Source organism: Dermacentor andersoni, chromosome 7, assembly GCF_023375885.2.
Source record: "Dermacentor andersoni chromosome 7, qqDerAnde1_hic_scaffold, whole genome shotgun sequence".
In the NCBI taxonomy this organism is placed as follows: Eukaryota; Metazoa; Arthropoda; class Arachnida; order Ixodida; family Ixodidae; genus Dermacentor; species Dermacentor andersoni.
In genome coordinates this window covers 90223285-90241736 of record NC_092820.1, presented here as the reverse complement: position 1 = coordinate 90241736, position 18452 = coordinate 90223285, and the positions used below count along the sequence as shown (strand labels likewise).

The 18452-nt window shown below is 46.9% G+C and overlaps 1 protein-coding gene across 5 annotated transcripts in view; it reads right to left on the bottom strand.

Annotated features, from left to right (window-relative positions):
- The window catches only part of LOC129385713 (uncharacterized), a 94284-nt gene that overhangs the window by 43282 nt on the left and 32550 nt on the right, over nt 1-18452 (bottom strand). For 4 of the 5 annotated variants that reach the window (XM_055072705.1, XM_055072708.1, XM_055072707.1 and 1 more), the window contains one exon: nt 2362-2413. The exons of the other annotated variant lie outside the window; for it this stretch is intronic. In XM_055072705.1, coding sequence (XP_054928680.1) covers nt 2362-2413 — 52 coding nt within the window. The remainder of the gene's footprint in view (nt 1-2361; nt 2414-18452) is intronic. 5 annotated transcript variants of the gene reach the window in all.

Below are 18452 nucleotides of genomic sequence, written 5' to 3'. Positions count from 1 at the left end.
GGACCGAGCACGGACGCTTGCGGGATACCGGAGTCAGCTGGAGCTAAAGGTGAGTTAGCGTCATTAGTGGCTACAAATTGAACACGTGATGTCAGAAACGCGCAAATGCAATTAATTACGGAGGGTGTCTATGTTTAGAATGTTCGAGTTATGAAGAAGCAATGCATGGTTCACTTTTTCAAACGCTTTAGAAAAAGCCTAGAAATGTACATTCTGTTAAAAAACCATATTCTAAATTGGCATGTAGGCCATTAAGAAAAAGGATAAGCTGAGTGTCACAGGAGAAGTTTTTACTGAATCCGTGCTGCATAACTGTGAAGAAGTTGCTATTTTCAAGAAAACTAACTAGATGCGTGTATATTATATGCTCCATAACTTTACATGGTACATATGTAAGTGAAATAGGTCTATAGTTCTGTGGATCATGGGTAGGTCCAGTTTTGTGAATGGGGATTACTTTGCCAACTTTCCAATCATACGGTAAGGTGCCAGAGTTGTAAGGTTCCAAGTAAATACATTCTAGTATGATTGAAGAGTATTCCACCGTGTTTTGTAAGAATACAGTAATAAGTTCGTCTACCCCACATGGTGCTTTATGTTTTAATTTCTGTAATATGGCTTTGAAACCGGTTGAGTCGAAAACGATGGGATCCATGAAGTGGTAGTTTGTTGAATTTATCTCAGGCGTGGGATCAGGGATCTGAGGTGATGAGAATGATTGACTGAAGGTATTGTTAGGCACAGTAGAACACAATAGGTCAGGTACTGTGTGCCCATAATTTTCACCAATGATATTCCAGTATTACGGCCATTTCCTAGCATGGTTTCCCAGGAGCGCTTTGGACTAGTCTTCAATAAATTTGGAAGCGTACAATTAAAAAATAAAAATTTGGCTAACTTGAGGGCCTTAAGATATCAAATTTCTGCGTGTTTATATGCTAGCCAATGTGTCTATTTTGAGGAATGTTTCGCTGTACATCATGTTCTATAAATTTTTTCCTTATATTACAAGTTTCTTGGCGGAAATCTGCACTCATTGCTGTGTCCGTGTTTTTTAACAAACCTCGCTTTGAAGAGACGGGCTCCCTGGTTTTATAGGTTTCTAATGCTTTAATTGAATACTTTTTAGGCAGTACTGCTTAGTTGGCAACAGATTTATATCATGTAGTTTTTAATTCGGCGTTGTGCGTTCTTTTGGGTGGATTAGTTTGTAATAATTTTGCAGGCATTGTCTAATCTCACTTTTTTTTTCTCGCTCTCCATTATTGCAACAGTTCATTCTTCATAAAGTATTTAACTAGAAGTTATACATGTGTGCACTTGAATGGTGTGTGTATGTATGGCATTTGCGTGTGTACATGTGAATGTATATGTAGGTGTACATATATGTATATATAAGGGCGTATACGCGCCACTTCTACGGATGTTTGAGTGTGTACCTGCGAATATAACATGTCAGTGTACAATAGTGGTTTGTTATCCGTGTTTGTACATGCAACTACTTTTTTCTCGTTCTTCACAGCTTGGTGCGAACAATTTCTTTCTTTATTTTTTTTTTGTTTGTTTCTTGTGTTGCTTTTTTTTTTCTTCTTGCACGGGTGTACGACATACACTGCTGTTTTGCCACTGTTGCCACTGCCTGTAGGGCCCCAGGCCTCGTCAAGCAGCTCTATGAGCAGCTTTTTGTCTGGGGTTCATTTTTCCTTGAGGAAAATAAAACTGATTCTGGTTCTGAAATTTAGTTATTAGTGGCCGAGATTTCGCCGAATCAAAGCGACCAATTCTGTCCGCTCGGCATATGTCAGAACCCGTGATGTCAACCTTCAAGGAATTATTTAGCAGGTTTAGTATCTTGTTTTCTGATCCTGATGAAGTTTCGTCTGCGGTATCCAGCATTCCATAAAAGATGAGATTGTTTCTTCTAAATGCGAAAACTGACGCATTTAGAAGTTGCCTCTATGTGGCAATAAACCAGAGAGGTGAAAGGAAGGTGAAGTGGCTGCAGCACGAAAGTTTCGACCAATAGCAGAGGGCTAATGGCGAAAAAGCGTCTAATCAGAAATAACTATCTTTCTTTGTTTAGTACAATCCTCCAAATCAGTGTGTACACGTCATATCACATGGGGAGCTATCGCGCTTTTTTGGAGGTCGCGTGAGAGACAGCCAAAGTGGTGGTGGTCCCAAAAATGTTTTTGACCAATCACGATGGGCTGGCTGATTGCAGAATTGGGATAGAAAAGTTTGCAACAGCTTTACGTTATAGACCCCCAAGTTGCTGTTTGTTTGCAGGCAAAAGGCATGAAGTGTGAGCGACCTACTTCTAAATCTAAGATTCTTTATAAATTTATAAAGTGTACTCACCAGAAATCTTGGCCATAGTATATTTCTTGCCATAACTGCCGTTCAGAGATCCCTGTCACCGAACAGAAGCACATGTAAATAAAGATATATTCAGCACACTTTGGATATGGTGTACAGCAGCTTGTCTGACGAGGATTTCCCTATGAACACTCTCACTAAGAGTATATACAGGCTCAAATGCCTTTTTGGATGATTAATCTGTTCCACATGTTATGACACTTGGCTTCACATGTGATATTCACATGTCACATTTGCCATACATTGAGCTATGGCTATGCTCGTAAACAACATTTTAAAGACTTATACAGCTAAAATACAAATTCGTGCAAACCAGGCAGGATCTACTCCACTGCTTCAAAGTTTGAATGTCGCCGTGCACACGCAAATGGCATTTCTACCGGAAGATGTACATCATAACGTAAGCACTATTGCTTTACGGGATATCCAGCAGTTTGCTCTCATTGTTTGCCGAGAGGACTCTGTTGCTTTATTATGCTGTGTCGACGGTGTTTGTAACAATTTCTGCGTCAGCAAATGATGGCGTGTCGGTGGTAGTTAAGAAAAGAAGCTGCTATGTAACTTCATTCTTTTGTTGATTCACTAGAAACAGTACTTGTCACTAGATGAGGGAGCAAGAGCAATGCTTTTTTCCTACCCTAATGTGTTTACGAACGATCCTCGTTTCAGAGATCTGTTTCTAGGTGCTTTTCTTCTTTTTGGATTTTAATTGGTCCTCTCACAGCCTTCGTAGAGTTTCTACCTTGAGTCAGTCACGCGTGTAGTTTTTTGTTCTATCCCAGTCATTACTTTTCAATAGATTTCTTCGTGGTTTAAGGCGCCTTTGTAGCCCTTTCGTATATGTTTTATAACAGAGATACTAGAAGGTTTTTTACTAATATTTCGCGGTACGCAAAAATAAGTGCTGGTAGCGAAAGGCCGCATTTTCCAGTGTTGGCAGATTTTTCGCATCATAGTTTTCAACGAGACGTTGAACCTATTTCCATACACGTTAGCAATGAACAGCCAGGGAGTCGTAAACAATTATAAGCTAGACATTTGTACATTCACAGAAATCATAAAATCCGAACTAATGTTGGGACCAGGGATGCGGGGTATTCCTTACGGCAATATAATATCCGGAATATATTTGTGTAGGGGTCTACACTAGACAGAATGTGTCCCCTTCAGGAGCGGTGTGCACAACTAGGCATGTACTTATAATGTACAAGACCAAAATCACTGATTAAATATTCGTATTTAAAACGACACGCTAACATTTCAAACACTTCTGAATGCATGTGTGTGGCAAGATTGAATTGCATTTGGGAAGTGTGGGAAAGGGGCCTCAAAGCTGGATCCTTCGGCAGTTCACTCTCAGTGTCGGTACGTCATCACTAGAGGAGGGTTCAGTTTCACGGATGTTTACAATGTTTTACGCAAGGTATGTTAGGCAAATATGGGGTACATAATATAGTTGAAGATTGGATTGTGGAATTGCCTGCAGTGAGTTCCCGCATAGACTCCAGATTCTTGTAACGTGACACTACTCACTCAACTATTCTGTTCTACAACGGCACGTCTTACATGAATCTGAAGGGGATTTTGAGGGAAGCATTGGACGCCTCAGGGCTTCCACTGTCCTAAGAGGGTGGAATCCAGAGAGCTTGTGGCCATGTCAAAGTTATCTGTTGCCTTTGCTATACATTGAGCTATGTCAAACGATTCAATGGTTCTCCTACGGCCTCTCAATGGCTCTCATACTTCCAAGGGCAAACCGACTCATTCTTCCTTTTGATATGCTTCGCTGACCTAGGTCGCATGTCCTCACTTATCTCCGCGTCGCCCAGTGTACTTCAGGCTAAAAAACTGATTTGTCATCCTTGATTCTATCCTTTTCATTCCCTGGCATCGTGCCATATCCTGCCAGTAGCTTCTGATTTCCAGGCGCTATAGGTTGTACACATTCTCATCCTGAATTGATTAGAAAGTGCCTAAACAATAATAGACAATGACTCTGAAAGTTAAAAGTGGTATTAACTCTTTCTGATCTCTTTCGTAGTGAATGTTCAACTTTCCTTTTCTGAAACTGTCACCAACAGTAATACCAGCGATATGCATCACAGGCGCTTTCAATAGGTGCCATGGTTTGCTTGCCCTCGATTTACTAGTCTGCTTGGAAAACGTATCAAACTTGCATTCAAGACCATAAACTTCATCGGGCGTATTATTCGTATCAGAATGGTCTTCTTCAATATAAGGAACACGTGCAGAACGAGTCTCGACGATGCGATATGCAAAGAAGCGGTAGTGGGCGACGACGAGATGATCACGATCTGTCCCAATCCCATGCAAAACATCCTGGTGATTGTGATGACGTAAGGGCAAGTGCATGCCGTGCCTCTTCGTCATCACGGGCACCGATATCATCAGCGGATAATCAACCGCTGCCTACAAAGAGCGTGTCCAAAAGAATAAACGCTGATTCCTTGTTCTGCAACGGCCGCTGTCAATTTCTGGAGTACGGCTTCTCGGTTGCCGCACGCTACTACACTGGCGACGAAGATGGGATCAGGGCGGCTTCCCACTTGCTTCTTCGATTGCTGCTGAAGACGACTACCGTGGGGCCGGCGCTGCGATTGCGAAGGTGGGAAAAATTTATAACTTTGACGAAGGAAGCGATAGCTTCGAGTCCTAATTTGACAGATTTGAGCTTTTCGTCTAGGCAAATGAGATAGCTGAAGGCAGGAAACTGGCTGTATTCTTGACGGTAGTGGGCCCACGAGTGTATGAGGTATAGAAGAACCTGCTGATTCCACATTCCCCTTCAAGCAAAACGTATAAGGAGGTAACGGCTCTGCTGAAAAGTCACTACAGTCCCAGAAAGGCTGTGATAGCGGAAAGGTACCGATTTAACCGAAGAATGCAACTTGACCAAGAGACTGTAGCCGAATTTGTGGTTCAGCTGAAGCACCTGGCCAGAAGTTGCGAGTTTGGCAATTTTCTAGACGAAGCACTTAGAGACAGGCTTGTTACCGGACTACGATGCGCCGATACGCCACGTGAGCTGTTTACAGCTGAAGAGCTGAGATTCGAAGAGGCGTGCGAATCGCCTTAAACCGTGATCTAGCATCCACACAGACTCGGCAAATGGCAGAAGAGCACCAAGGCAGTTCACAAAGGCATTCCAGACTAGAAGTTGATGTTCTAAGGCAAGGTGGTCAAGCTAGGGACCGCTATCGAGTGAACAAAGAGTGCCTAGAGTGTTTTCATTGCGGTAAACGTCACACGGCGGAAAGTTGTCGGTACCGCAAGTATAAGTGTCATAACTGCGGTGAGCAAGGTCACTTGCGAACAATGTGCAGACAGCGCCCAGGCAGAACAAAGGCACTGAATGCAATCGATAGCCCGGGAGATGATTCGGACGAAGAGCAAGAAATCTCCAGTATGACAAATAATAATTCAGCGTACTATGTCACTGTTCGGATGGAAGGACAAACATAAAGATGCAGATAGACACAGGGGCTTCCGTCACCATCATGCCTAAGTCGGTTTTTCAGCACAAATTTCCACAACTGACTATGAAGAAAGCGACTGTTCCTTTAAGGACATATACGGGTGAGCTGATGCTAGTTGTAGGACCAGTGAATGTGCGAGTCGAGCACCGCGATCAAACTGATATCTTACCTGTGCTGATCGTAGATGACGGGGGGAATAAGGCTGCCATGTCTGCTTGGTCGCAACTGGTTGACAAAGTTAGATTAAACTGGCAGGAACTTCAAGCTGTAGAGGGAGACGATGCCGTGGATGAGCGAAAGAAGAAATTTGAGGCAGTGTTTTCACCGCAGATAGGGCTCATAGCGCGTTACAAAGCAGAAGTTCATTTGAAGCCAAACAGCACGCCAGTATTTTGCAAGGCCCGTCCTGCGCCTTTTGCATTTAAGCACGCTCTGTCTGAAGAACTCGATAACTTAGAACGGACTAGGGTATTGAAAAAAAGTCGCCAGAAGCGATTGGGCAACCCCGTTAGTGGTAGTACCCAAGGATGGGGGAGCTCCCAAGTGCGGCTCTGTGGCGACTGCAAGGTCACTGTGAACCCTGCGCTTCTGACTGAGCATTACCCTATTCCGTTGCAGAAGGCTTGTTCGCAACGTTAGCAGGTTCAAGGGTATTCTGTGTGCTTGACCGTGCTACTGCTTACCAGCAAGCAGAACTTAACGAAGCTGCGAAGGCGATTTTACCTGTGAACACACACCAAGTTCTTTACCAATACCAGCGTCTCCCTTATAGCATTGCAAGTGCTCCTGCCATATTCAAGTCGCTCATGGACAGGATTCTCAAAGGCGTCCCTCAAGTAGGATGTTACATTGATGTCATAATTGGGGGTACGAGTGCTGATGACGGTCGGCAAAAGCTGGAACAGGTGTTAACACGATTACAGCATCACAAAGTGAAACTGCGCATGGAAAAATGCAAGCTCTTTTGCAGCGAACGTCACTACCTGGGCCACAGAATTTCAGCAGAGGGAATCGATCCATTGAAATCGAAAGTAAGGGCGATAAAGGATGCACTAGAGCCCATGAATGGTACAGAATTGAAGTCTTTTCTTGGAATGGTAACATTCTACGCTATGTTCCTATCGGACTTGGCAACCGTAGCTGCGCCGTTCTACGAGCTGTTGAAGAAGAGCACGCGTTGGAATTGAACAAATAAATGCGCCCTCACGTTTCGTGAAACGAAGAACTTGCTCACGACCAGTCCGGTACTTGCTTACTATGATCCAAAGCAACCCTTGGCGCTAAGCTGTGATGCGTCGCAGTATGGGCTGGGCGCGGTTCTTTTTCATATACTTCCAAATGGCATCGAAAAACCCATTGCTTTTGCGTGCAGGACCCTATCGCAAGCTGAGCGTAGCTATGCCCAGAACGAGCGAGTAGCGTTAGCGATAATCTTTGCCCTCAAAAAATTTTTATCGCTTTCTGTATCGGCGGACATTCACGTTGTTCACGGAGCATCAACCGCTGATAGGCATCTTAGGGCCATGGAAGCAGGTTCCATCTTTGGCAGCAGCTCGCATGCAACGATAGGCTTTTATCTTGGCTTCTTATTGCTACGACTTGAAATATAGAAAGGGATCTCAAATGCAAGTTGCAGATGCACCGTCCAGACTGCCTGTTTTAAGTGGAAGCATTATAGAGGATACAGATACCCTCGCTTTTTTTGAAACTACGCCACTGACGGCTATGGATGTTAATAAAGCGACCAAGTTTGATGGCACGCTAAGCAAGGTTTATCGATATACACTCGAAGGATGATCAGCACATGTCAAAGACTCTGAAACCCGCCGTGGTTGCTCAGTGGCTATGGTGTTAGGCTGCTGAGCACGAGGTCGCGGGATCGAATCCCGGCCTCGGCGGCCGCATTTCGATGGGGGCAAGATGCGAAAACACCCGTGTACTTAGATTTAGTCCCACGTTAAAGAACCCCAGGTGGTCGAAATTTCCGGAGTCCCCCACTACGGCGTGCCTCATAATCATAAAATGGTTTTTGCACGTAAAACCCTATAATATACATATATATATATATATATATATATATATATATATAGACGCTGAACTGCTACCGTACTATAGTAGACGCGCAGAGCTATCGTTAGAATCGGGATGCGTCACAGGTGGAAGTCGTGTTATTGTGCCAACAGCGTTGCAAGACGCCATGCTGCGACTGTTGTACGCAGAACACCCCGGGGCATCACGCATGAAGATGCTCACTCGTAGCCTCCTATGGGGACCAGGGCTAGATGCAGACATAGAAGGAGCGGTAAAAAAGTGCAGCATGTGCCAAGCGATGCAACACAGTGCTCCTCATGCACCGCTCGAGCCATGGCCATTTCCCGCCCGATGCTGGCAGCCAGTGCATGTGGATGTCTTTGAATTTGAAGAAACGACATTCCTTTTGTCTGTTGACTCGTTTTCAAAATGGGTTGAGGTGTTTCCTATGAGCTCAACTACAGCCGCGAAGACTAGCGAGCATTTGCGGAGCCTAATTGCTTCTTACCGATTCCCCCAACAAATCATTTCTGATAATGGTCCACAGTTTTTATCGCAGGAGTTCCAGGACTTCCTCGATGCCTGTGGCATCCGGCGCACGTACAGCCCGCCATACCATCCGGAATCCAATGGAGTTGCCGAGAGGACGGTGCAAACCGTTAAGAACATCCTCCGCAAGCAGCTGTTGCACGGCAACAAGGGAGGAAATAGCAGACCGCTGCGGGAGAGGCTGGACGACTTCTTGCTGGCATATCGGACAACACTTAGCACAGTAACATGCAAGTGTCCAGCCGAACTGTTTCTGAAACGAATACCGCGCACGAGACTGTCCTTGCTAAGGCTCTCGTTTTGAGACGACATGCAGAGCAAGCAAGAAGCGGTAAAACGGCAGCATGACCAACGAAGATTGATTTTCCGTTGGTTCAGGACAGGGGACTGCGCATACGTGAAGACTGTCAGGCAAGAGAAGGTGTCCTGGACAGAAGGGCATGTTGTGCGGCCAGTTAGCCCTGTGACCTATCTCTTAAAAACGTAGAACACAGTCCGGCACCTGCATGGTGACCATTTACGCTCGCGCAGTTTCCAGCATGCAGGATCAAACGTTGGTGGGGAGGCCCCGAAAAGACACGGGACCGAGGACGTTGTGCGTCTTCGGGAGGCTCCAACCATGCCCCAGAAGGCGTAACATGAAGCGGACACGGCAGCACTTCTCCCCGAGGATGCAATAACGCCGGACCCGCCACAACCAGATGGGCCTGCTGGCAGGCAGTGGCACCACCACTGCCTGCTACACACAATGGCCGTCCTCAGACGCAAGCCGAAGCGCCTTCCGATCTCCCATCAGTGCTGCGCAGAAGCCAGCGCGCCAGGAAACCACCAGACCGATATGGGTCTCACGACTTCCGCCACTGAAGATAGTGACGACGACGATCTTGGGGGGGAAGGAATGTGATAACGCAGCGTCAAGTGCATGCCGTGCCACTTCCTCATCACGGGGACTGATATCTGCAGCGGATAAGCAACCGCTGCCTATAAAAAGCGTGTCCAAAAGAACAAACGCCGATTCCTTGTTCTGCACTGGCCACTGTCGTTTTCTGGAGTACGACTTCTCGGTTGCTGCACGCTACTACAGTAATAAGCACAGCAGACGAGACAACTGCGACGAAAATCGCTAAGATCAAGGTTTTGACGATCAACGGAACGAGGCACGAGACCAACCCATTTCGCCGCCTGGGCAAATGGCAAGAGATTATGCGCAACATTCCCCGGAATTATACGCAAGACCAGCTCATGCATGCTCTGGTGAACTTGAGGAACCCCTCTTTAACATAGGCCAAGCGGCTCGGGAGTATGACCACAGTGATATTGCTGTATAAGGGAGCCAGAGTCCCCACGTGGGCTTACTTCAATAGCATCATAAGAGTATCCTTGTGTAGGAAACAGATTGACTTTTGCAAAGAGTGCGGCAGGCTCGGCCACCGACCCGACGTATGCCCAAGACCGGAGTTCAAACTATGCACGGCCCGCGGATCAAAGAACCCGAGCATCGAACACGAGTGCACGCCCAAGTGCCGGATCTGCGGCGAGGCGCACCCCATGGGCGACCGAATGTGCAAGGGAAAATATAAGTTGCCGCGCATAGTGAAGGAGAAAAGGAGAGAAAAAAGAAAACGCACATTGGAAGAAGGAACGACGATCCCTCAGCGGACCCCATCACCATCAGGGGGTACAGTATGGCGCAGGGAAAAGGCCGAAGTCGCCCGCATTCCGGATCCCTGTCGCCGATAAGAAGACGCAGCCGAAGTCTCAAAATACCTAAGCGCAGGAGTCGAAGCCGGAGTCGGAATGGAAGCCGCAACCGAAACCGCCCCTTGTCTGACGGCGTGCGGGCCACACATGCCGAGATACAGACAGGGCCGCGCAAGGTCATCTGGTCCGACATACTCGCAGGAAGAAATGGATACTCTGTAGAGAGCACCCCCCTTTCTGGCAGCACGTTGGGCGCCCCCGACTCCCTCCTGGCGGCGAGGATAGAGAAAATGGAGCGAGAAAATAAGGAACTTCGATAAGAGCTGGGCAGGGCCAGAAAGCAGAACGAACAATAAGTGAGGAAAATCGACGAGCTAGAACAGATGTGCAACGAAATCTTGAAGGGCATGAGAGGATCCCTTCATAAGAGGATGTCCTCCTTCACCTCCCGTGAGGCCGCTGAGCGAGGCTATGCGATCACGACAGGAGGGGAAGTAGGGCTGATGGACATGTGTTGCGGCGAAGAAGCGCAGGTGACGGCGGGCTCCAAGCGCAAGGGCACAAGCGATGCACCACCTACGGAAGACGCTGTGGATCACGCACAAGCACTGAAGAGACCCAGATCAGGAGCCAGAAAGATAAACGCCATCGAGGAGACGGTGAAGAAGCTGACGGACAAGGCGGAGCGAATGTTTGACATACTCCTGACAAGGCTGAACGAATCCGACGCGGGACGGAACACGCAGTACGCAGCGGTTAGGACCCTACTCGCAGCCATGAATAAGCGAATCGAAGATCTGGAACGCGGGACGTTGCAGCTGAAGCAACGCCAGCATCACCCCCACCGGCCTGGAAGGGCCGGGGTACCGTCATCACAAACGGTAAACGCACCGGCCGTACTCGCCAGTGACAACCACGCCAACACCACTCGCACCGATGCAGGAGGGACGCACGGAGAGTTGTATCCCCCCAACACCTCTGCATAACAATCATGGCTGTGTCCCGCAAGTCCGACAACAGACGCATAGTCTGGCAGTGGAATTGCAGGGGCTTGAAAAACAAGAAAGCAACGATGGTGCAATACGTAAAAACGCTTTCCAATAACAAATTTTCTGTCTTGATTGCCTTGCAAGAACCTTTCGACCGGGCCCAGCTCCCGAGCGATGTGACGCGCGGTCCCCCCTACGAATGCATGGGGAGGGACGTCAGGATGTGCACCCTGCTTAAGCGCGGGACGGCCTTCATCAAACACGATCTCGTGCTCCACGAAGAGTCGGACATAGACCACCTACTGATCGAAGTCATGCCGAGTATTGGAAGTAGGAAGACCGGCCTTTTCGTGCTCAACGCATATAGCTCCCCCTCGCAAAGATACCACACTCACAATCTGGTCGCCCTCTTTCTCGATGGGATGGCCAACGCCGCCTCCAGTCCCTTGCTGATATGTGAAGATTTCAATGCACCGCACGCACAATGGGGATACGGAGCCGACTCGCCGAAAGTAAAGAGGCTAGCCGTACTGATAGACGAGCTCGGCCTGACTCTACTCAACGAACCAGCATCGCACACCAGGATCGAACAGGGAGTGTGCTGCGACACATCCCCCGACCTCTCCGCCTGGTCAGGCGCCGGCGTGGTCACTTCGAGGACCTAGTGAGTGACCACAGGACCCTGTGCGTGATCTTGGGAGAGGATGAGAGCGAGGAGGACGTCTGCCGAAATGCTAGAATCGTAGACTGGGACAGATTCCGGAAAAATATAGAACAAGAAAAATGAGGGCCCGATCTAAGACATCAGCGAATAGTGCAGAGCACTACTCGCGGACGTAGAGAAAGCCACCATTGAGATCGAATGGACGGACTGGCGACAAGAACCCCCCAAAGAAGAGGCAGACAGATCCCGCGGATTCGGGGACGACGGCGGTCCCGAACCGTCCGGAGTGGACAGCCAGCTGGCACATCTCGTTGCGGCAAAGAAATCCATGAAACGGAGACCGAGTAGGCAAAAACTCAACTGGAAGATGCGCAAGAAGATCGCCGAAATCAACCGGGAGATCGAGACTCATTGCGCCCGCCTGTGCGAGCAAGAATGGCAGGAGCTGTGCGACACGATGAACGGGAACATGAGCACTGGACGCACCTGGAAGATTATCACAGATCTGCTCGACCCGGCAAGCACCAGAATGGCGACCCGTACAGAGATGACCAAGCTGCGACATAAGTACAAGGAAGAGCCTGAGGCCTTTGCGGAAGAAATCGTGCAGACACACCTCGCACGCCCGGAAGGGCATAGTCACCCAAAGTACCGTGGGACTCCAAACGAGGAGCTGGACGTACACTTTTGCATGCAGGAAATTAGAACGGTCCTCCAGCTACTGAAGACCAACTCGGCACCCAGTCCTGACAGAGTCACCAACAAAATCCTGAGGAACCTGAACGACGACGCCATCGAGAAGCTCTGCGAGTACATCAACACGTGCTGGAAGGAGGGCCGACTTCCGCAAGAGTGGAAGACCGCGTACGTTATACTGATACCAAAGCCAGGCAAACCGCTTGAGGTCCGAAACATGACGCCGATCTCCCTCACGTCCTGCGTCGGGAAAGTGATGGAGCATGCCTGCCTTAACAGGGTGAAGACGCTGCTCGAGAAACAGGACGCCTTGGGCACCCACATCATCAGTTTCCGGAAGGGACTTTCCACGCATGACCCGATGCTACAGATCAAGTAACAGGTTGTGAACGCCCCGAGCACGCACGCGCGTGCCCTGCTCCGGCTAGATCTCAAGAGCGCCTTCGACACTGTGAACCACATGGCAATACTGGGCAAAATCAGCCGACTCGATATCGGTGCGAGGTTCCACTGATAATTTAGCAGCTTCCTAAATGGGCGCGAGGCGACGGTCAAGATCGACGGGGCCCCGCCGCAAACAGTCTGATTGGGTGGTGCGGTTACGCCGCCGGGCTCCATACTCTCCCCCATGCTTTTCAACCTTGTCGTGATCGGCCTGCCGGAGCGTCTTGACGCGATAAAGGGCATCAATCATACGATATACGCAGATGACGAGACGGTGTGGACCACAAAGAACATGAGCGTCGGCGAAATGCAAGACCGACTGCAGCGGGCCGTCCGGGAGGTGGAGCGGCACCTCGAAGACACGGGACTCGTCTGCAATATATAGCTTAAAGTTAAAACAGGCCAAAAACTTCTCTATTTCAACGCAATAAGTACGTGTTTTGCTGATATGCTTTCTTTTCAGTATTGGACGTATCCATCCATCTGTAAAAGTATTTCAAGCGATGAAATGCCAGTGGCTTCCCAGCTTTCATATCACGTGGCTTTGTACTTAGGAACTTCTCTCACTAAGTACTTCTGCTGGCTATGTAAAGATCTGCCGTAGTAATGTTTTCGCGTTGTTGCAGTTGAATGATTCTGAACTTGGCATTCCGCCGTGATCTTGCCCTGCTTTCTCCTGCCTAAGCGACAGTGCATTCTTTCCGTAACCTTTTCCCAACCCTGGTCTTATTTTTCGCAAAGGCTGTAGGTACGTGTCCATGTCGTCCGTCTTACTGTCAAAATGAATTATAAGTATTAACATATTCCACTCTCTCCCTGGCGACACTTTATTTCGGGTAATACAGAACGTACCTGATCTACCGAGTTCTGGGTAATACAATCTGATAGTCACAATTCCAACACTAATAGCTCCCTCACTATCTGTGCTCCTTGCTCGTCTGATTGTGCTCACCGCTTAGTTATTAAGGTGCTGACTCCCACGCGACCACTAACAGAAGAAGTTAGTAAATTCCTTACGCCCGACTATCTTAATCTACAGGGCTCTTGTCGAAATACGTATTCTAGACTGCTTTAATATAGTAATGACGAGTAGTAATTTTCGCACTCGCATAATGCAACATAAATTGCTGGACAAATCACAAAATCCTCAAATGTTTGCCATAGGTAATCACACATGCAGTTCATAAATGAAATTTTACATCCTAAAAATGGTATGAACTAGCTCAAGTGTCACTGTTGTCTGATTTCTTTTCTTATAAAAAAAGCTTCAGCTTCCAACCTAGTTAGTGACTCATGATTGTCTACGGTATTGAGGTGTGCGAAAATCCTTAAATGCACCCAAAATTTCAGCACTACGCATACAAGTGAGCACCTATATCAACCTTCAGCGCATTGTGGTGCTCGCGCGTGCGCATGTTGAATCGGTGCCAAGGAGCATAATGTATGCTTTGTTGCAGGACAGAGAGATAGAATAGACAAGGTTGAGCAAAAATTGACTTGGCAATCAGCATGACTAAAACGACAATTCCTTTTCGTGTGACCTTCCTTCGTGTTAGTCACACAGCAAAGTAAGCGCAGGAAATTTCGCTACAGAAAAAAAAAATCACGTCAACATTACCTTTCTTGCAGAATTTTTGACATATGCGAGAACGCGCGTATGCAGGGCACGTCCACGAATTTTTGCTGTATTTCTGTAAAATGATTGCTAGGGCGCCTTCTTTTTATATTTTGGACCATTTTTAGCAGCAAAGAACCGAACGTTACAAGGATAGCCACTTCCTGTAATCTAGCAATCTGTCTTGAACAAACATATGCAGCTGAAGAGCACCTGAGCAAGGCATGATGATATCTGTAACGCAGCAGAGTGTGCTAAGAACCACTGGACTCGGACAGGCCACCACTGCAAGCTGACCCTGGCCACTTTTAACACCTGAACTCTCTCGAGGGAAGCTTGCGTAGCAGTAATCTTTGAGGCACTACCAAGCATTGGTTGGGATATCTCTGTCCTCAGTGAAGTTAGAACTGGCATGACTAATACAGTGCTGACAAATGGCCAAGTCCTCTGCTATAGGAAACTTCCAGATAAGAAGCACTACGGAGTGGGATTTGTAATCCACAAGGACATAGCGGGCAGCATTCACGAATTTACAGCATTACTGAGATGATAGCAGTTGTAATAAAATTGAAGAGGTATACATTAAAATTGAAATAAATTAAATATTATATATTTTATGTCAGTATTGTTATATTAATTATTATTATTATTAATACATCTTTACAAATATATATTATTTAAACATTATATATAAATTAATATTTTAGATAGAAGCATTTCTCTCGGAAACCATACTTAGTTTAAGGGAATTTCCCATGTCTCAATAAATTGTCTTGTCGTATTCGAGTGTTGTTCGTGATGTTATCTGTTTTCAACTTAAATTCTTTCTCAGTCTCTAAACCTATTAAGGCAGTTTTTCACCTGCGCACCATCGCCACGCACGTTTATATCTCCTTGCGTTTCTCTCCTGCGCGTGCGCTTTAGAAGCGCGGCGCTGCAATTATGTTTGAGTAATTTTCTTTCTCCTTTTCTTTTTTTTTTCCTCCATTAAACTCATTCTCTCAACTACTACACGCAGAAACAAGTGGACAGCGCTCGTATTCGCCCCCGTAAATGAAAAACATATAGAAAACAATCGGTCATAGCACTCGTAGTACAACCCTCTGGGCCATTCTCTTTTCAAAAATAGTCAGATTAGGGTTATCATAACTAGACAAAGTTATTTCACTGTGGCGAGCAGCATTCCTTGGGATAGCTACTCGGACGAGTTTCCCATGTTAAGGCGCTAAACGTGCGGCGCTCGCCTCGCACCTGCTTAAGCTTTTCCTAGTCTCTAGAGCCACTCGATATCCCTCTCATCGAAGGTCGGCCACTTTTCCAAGACCACTGGGAATCGCGACCATCGCGGTTATCATGAACCTCTTTCCACGTAAGTACGAGGCTCTGGACAGGAGCTTTGCCTCTTCAAATTAGCCTGGGGCCTGGCGGACCAACCGACTGAGCTATCTTTCCGGCCAACCTCGAGAGGTCACGAGTTGAAATCCTCGATTTTCTTTCTCTTTTTCTTTATCTCTTCTCGAATAAAATTGAAATAAATAAAATACTATTTATATATTATATATAAGTATTGTTACAATAACTATTATAATAAATCTTATTAATAATAAATAATAATATATATTATAACATTAAAACAGGGAATTACATATCTTCAACAAGACCGTCCGCAAGGGGACCTTCTTAATATTATTTTTTTTCGAAACACTTGTAATTTTTTTCTCTATATTTATGGCAACTAACGTGCACGTCTTAACCTACCCGTTTTCTCCAGTTGAGTGCCATGTATGCGGTTTAACCGAGCTCAGATTGGTCGGCCTTGACTGATCGAAGAAGGCACCACTGTAGCGTAAACGAACCATACAACTCCCGTCTCCCTAGTGCTTCCTAGTGCTTAGGCTCGCTGAGTTCCCAGAAAAACTGCGAGGTCCGTTACCTCCCCCAGCGTCCCCATTCCCTCCTTCTCATTAGCTCTAGTATAATCACTGTCCAAAACTGCAGAAAGGATGAAGGCACAACTGAAAGCCGTCAAGGCCGCCTGCTTTGTGCCAATCTCAGCGCAGTAGTTCAACTGAAGATTATGAATAGCCACCCCGGAACGCGAGTGTTCGGACTACAAGAGACAAGCAGACGCGAAGAGCGGGTCATAGGACACTCGGGGCCTCTTAGTAAGCGCTGAAAAACTTTTCCTTTATAATTTTACGCGAAAGTGTTGCGCTGTTCAGATTTATCAAAAATGTATCGTGTACCTAGGCGTGCTCAAGTCCACGTGCATGCGTAATATGCGTGAAACAAGAGGCAAGCGAAACCGAGAATTGACACTATGTCGTTGAACTTACGCGGATCAGCAAAAACTCGCAAAGTTCGGACAAATTAGCGGATCTTTTGTGCATGTAGTGCCCTCTGGGCCGTACTTATCGACGACCAGGTAGCCTAGCCGCCTGCGGGATTATCTTACTCAGGTATGTCTGATGTACGGTTGCGATAGTCGGAAGTTCAAATCCGCCCCCCCGCCCTTTTTTTAACGATGGTGTGTCTGCGTATTACATCCTCCAGTGCACTACATCTGCTGCTTTGGAGGCACCAAATTGCAGGTACAAAATCCAGCTACAACCAAATTATGAAGGCCCACTAAGCTTGAACAAAGACACTTCCTCACCAGAACAGGAATTTGTCTCCCAGGCGCAGTATTCGGCCACAACCTCCCTAATGAAACGATCTCAATGAAATGGCCCGCAGTCCCCCGTGGCTGCGCAGCACCTGACCAAGGCGGTGGTCAGACTTGCAACGCAGCAGAGGGTGCTAAGAACACCTGGGTCCGGACAGGCCGCCAATGGAAACTGACCCTTGCAACGTTTAACACCCGAACCCTCTCGAGTGAGGCAAGCTTAGCAGGACTCTTCGAAGAACTATCTGACATTGTTTGGGATATTATCGGCCTTAGTGAGATTAGAAGACCTGGTGAGGTTTACACATTGCTGAATAACGGCCATGTCCTCTGCTATAGAGGTCTCCCGGATAAGAAGCAATACGGGGTAAGATTCTTAATCCACAAATACATAGCGGGCAACATTGACGAGTTCTACAGCATCAACCAGAGGGTAGCAGTAGTCCTAATCACACTCAATAAAAGGTACAGCTTACCGATAGTACAAACCAACGCTCCAATGTCTAGGCACGACGATAAGGAAGTAGATTAGTTTTATGAACATGATGAATTAGCAATGAGAAAAGTGCAAACGTGGTATACAGTATTAATGGGGTACTTCAATGCAAAAGTGGGGGCAAAGCAGGCGGGTTAACTGGCAATTGACAACAACAGTGTCGATTCTAAAAACAATAGAGGTGAGATGCTGGTAAAATTCGCAGAAACGAATAAGCTGGTAATAGTGAACACTTCCGGAAACGTAGCAACAGGAAATGGACCTGGAAAATCCCTAATAGTGAAACAAGAAATGAAATTGATTTCATACATTCTGCCGATCGCAGCATCGTGCAGGATGTAAAAGTAATAGGTAGGGTAAGATGTAGTGATCATATGTTAGTGAGGGCGAAGATCCACCTCAATTTAAACACAGAAAGAGTAAAATTGGTCAAGAAAAAACAGCTCAACTTAGAGGCAGTAAGGGTAAAAGCAGAAAAATTTAGGCTGGTGCTTGCAAACAAATGTGCAGCCTTAGAACAGAGAGATGATGATGATGATGACATGGAGGTAATGAATGCAACCGTAACGAGGCTGTCTTCAGAGGCAGCAATTGAAGTGGGAGGTAAGGCCCCAAGGCGACCAGCAGGCAAGCTCTCCCAAGTAACAAAGGACCTAATAAAGAAACGACAAAGAATGAAAGTGTCCAACTCAAGAGATAAGATTCGCGGAACTGTCGAAACTGATC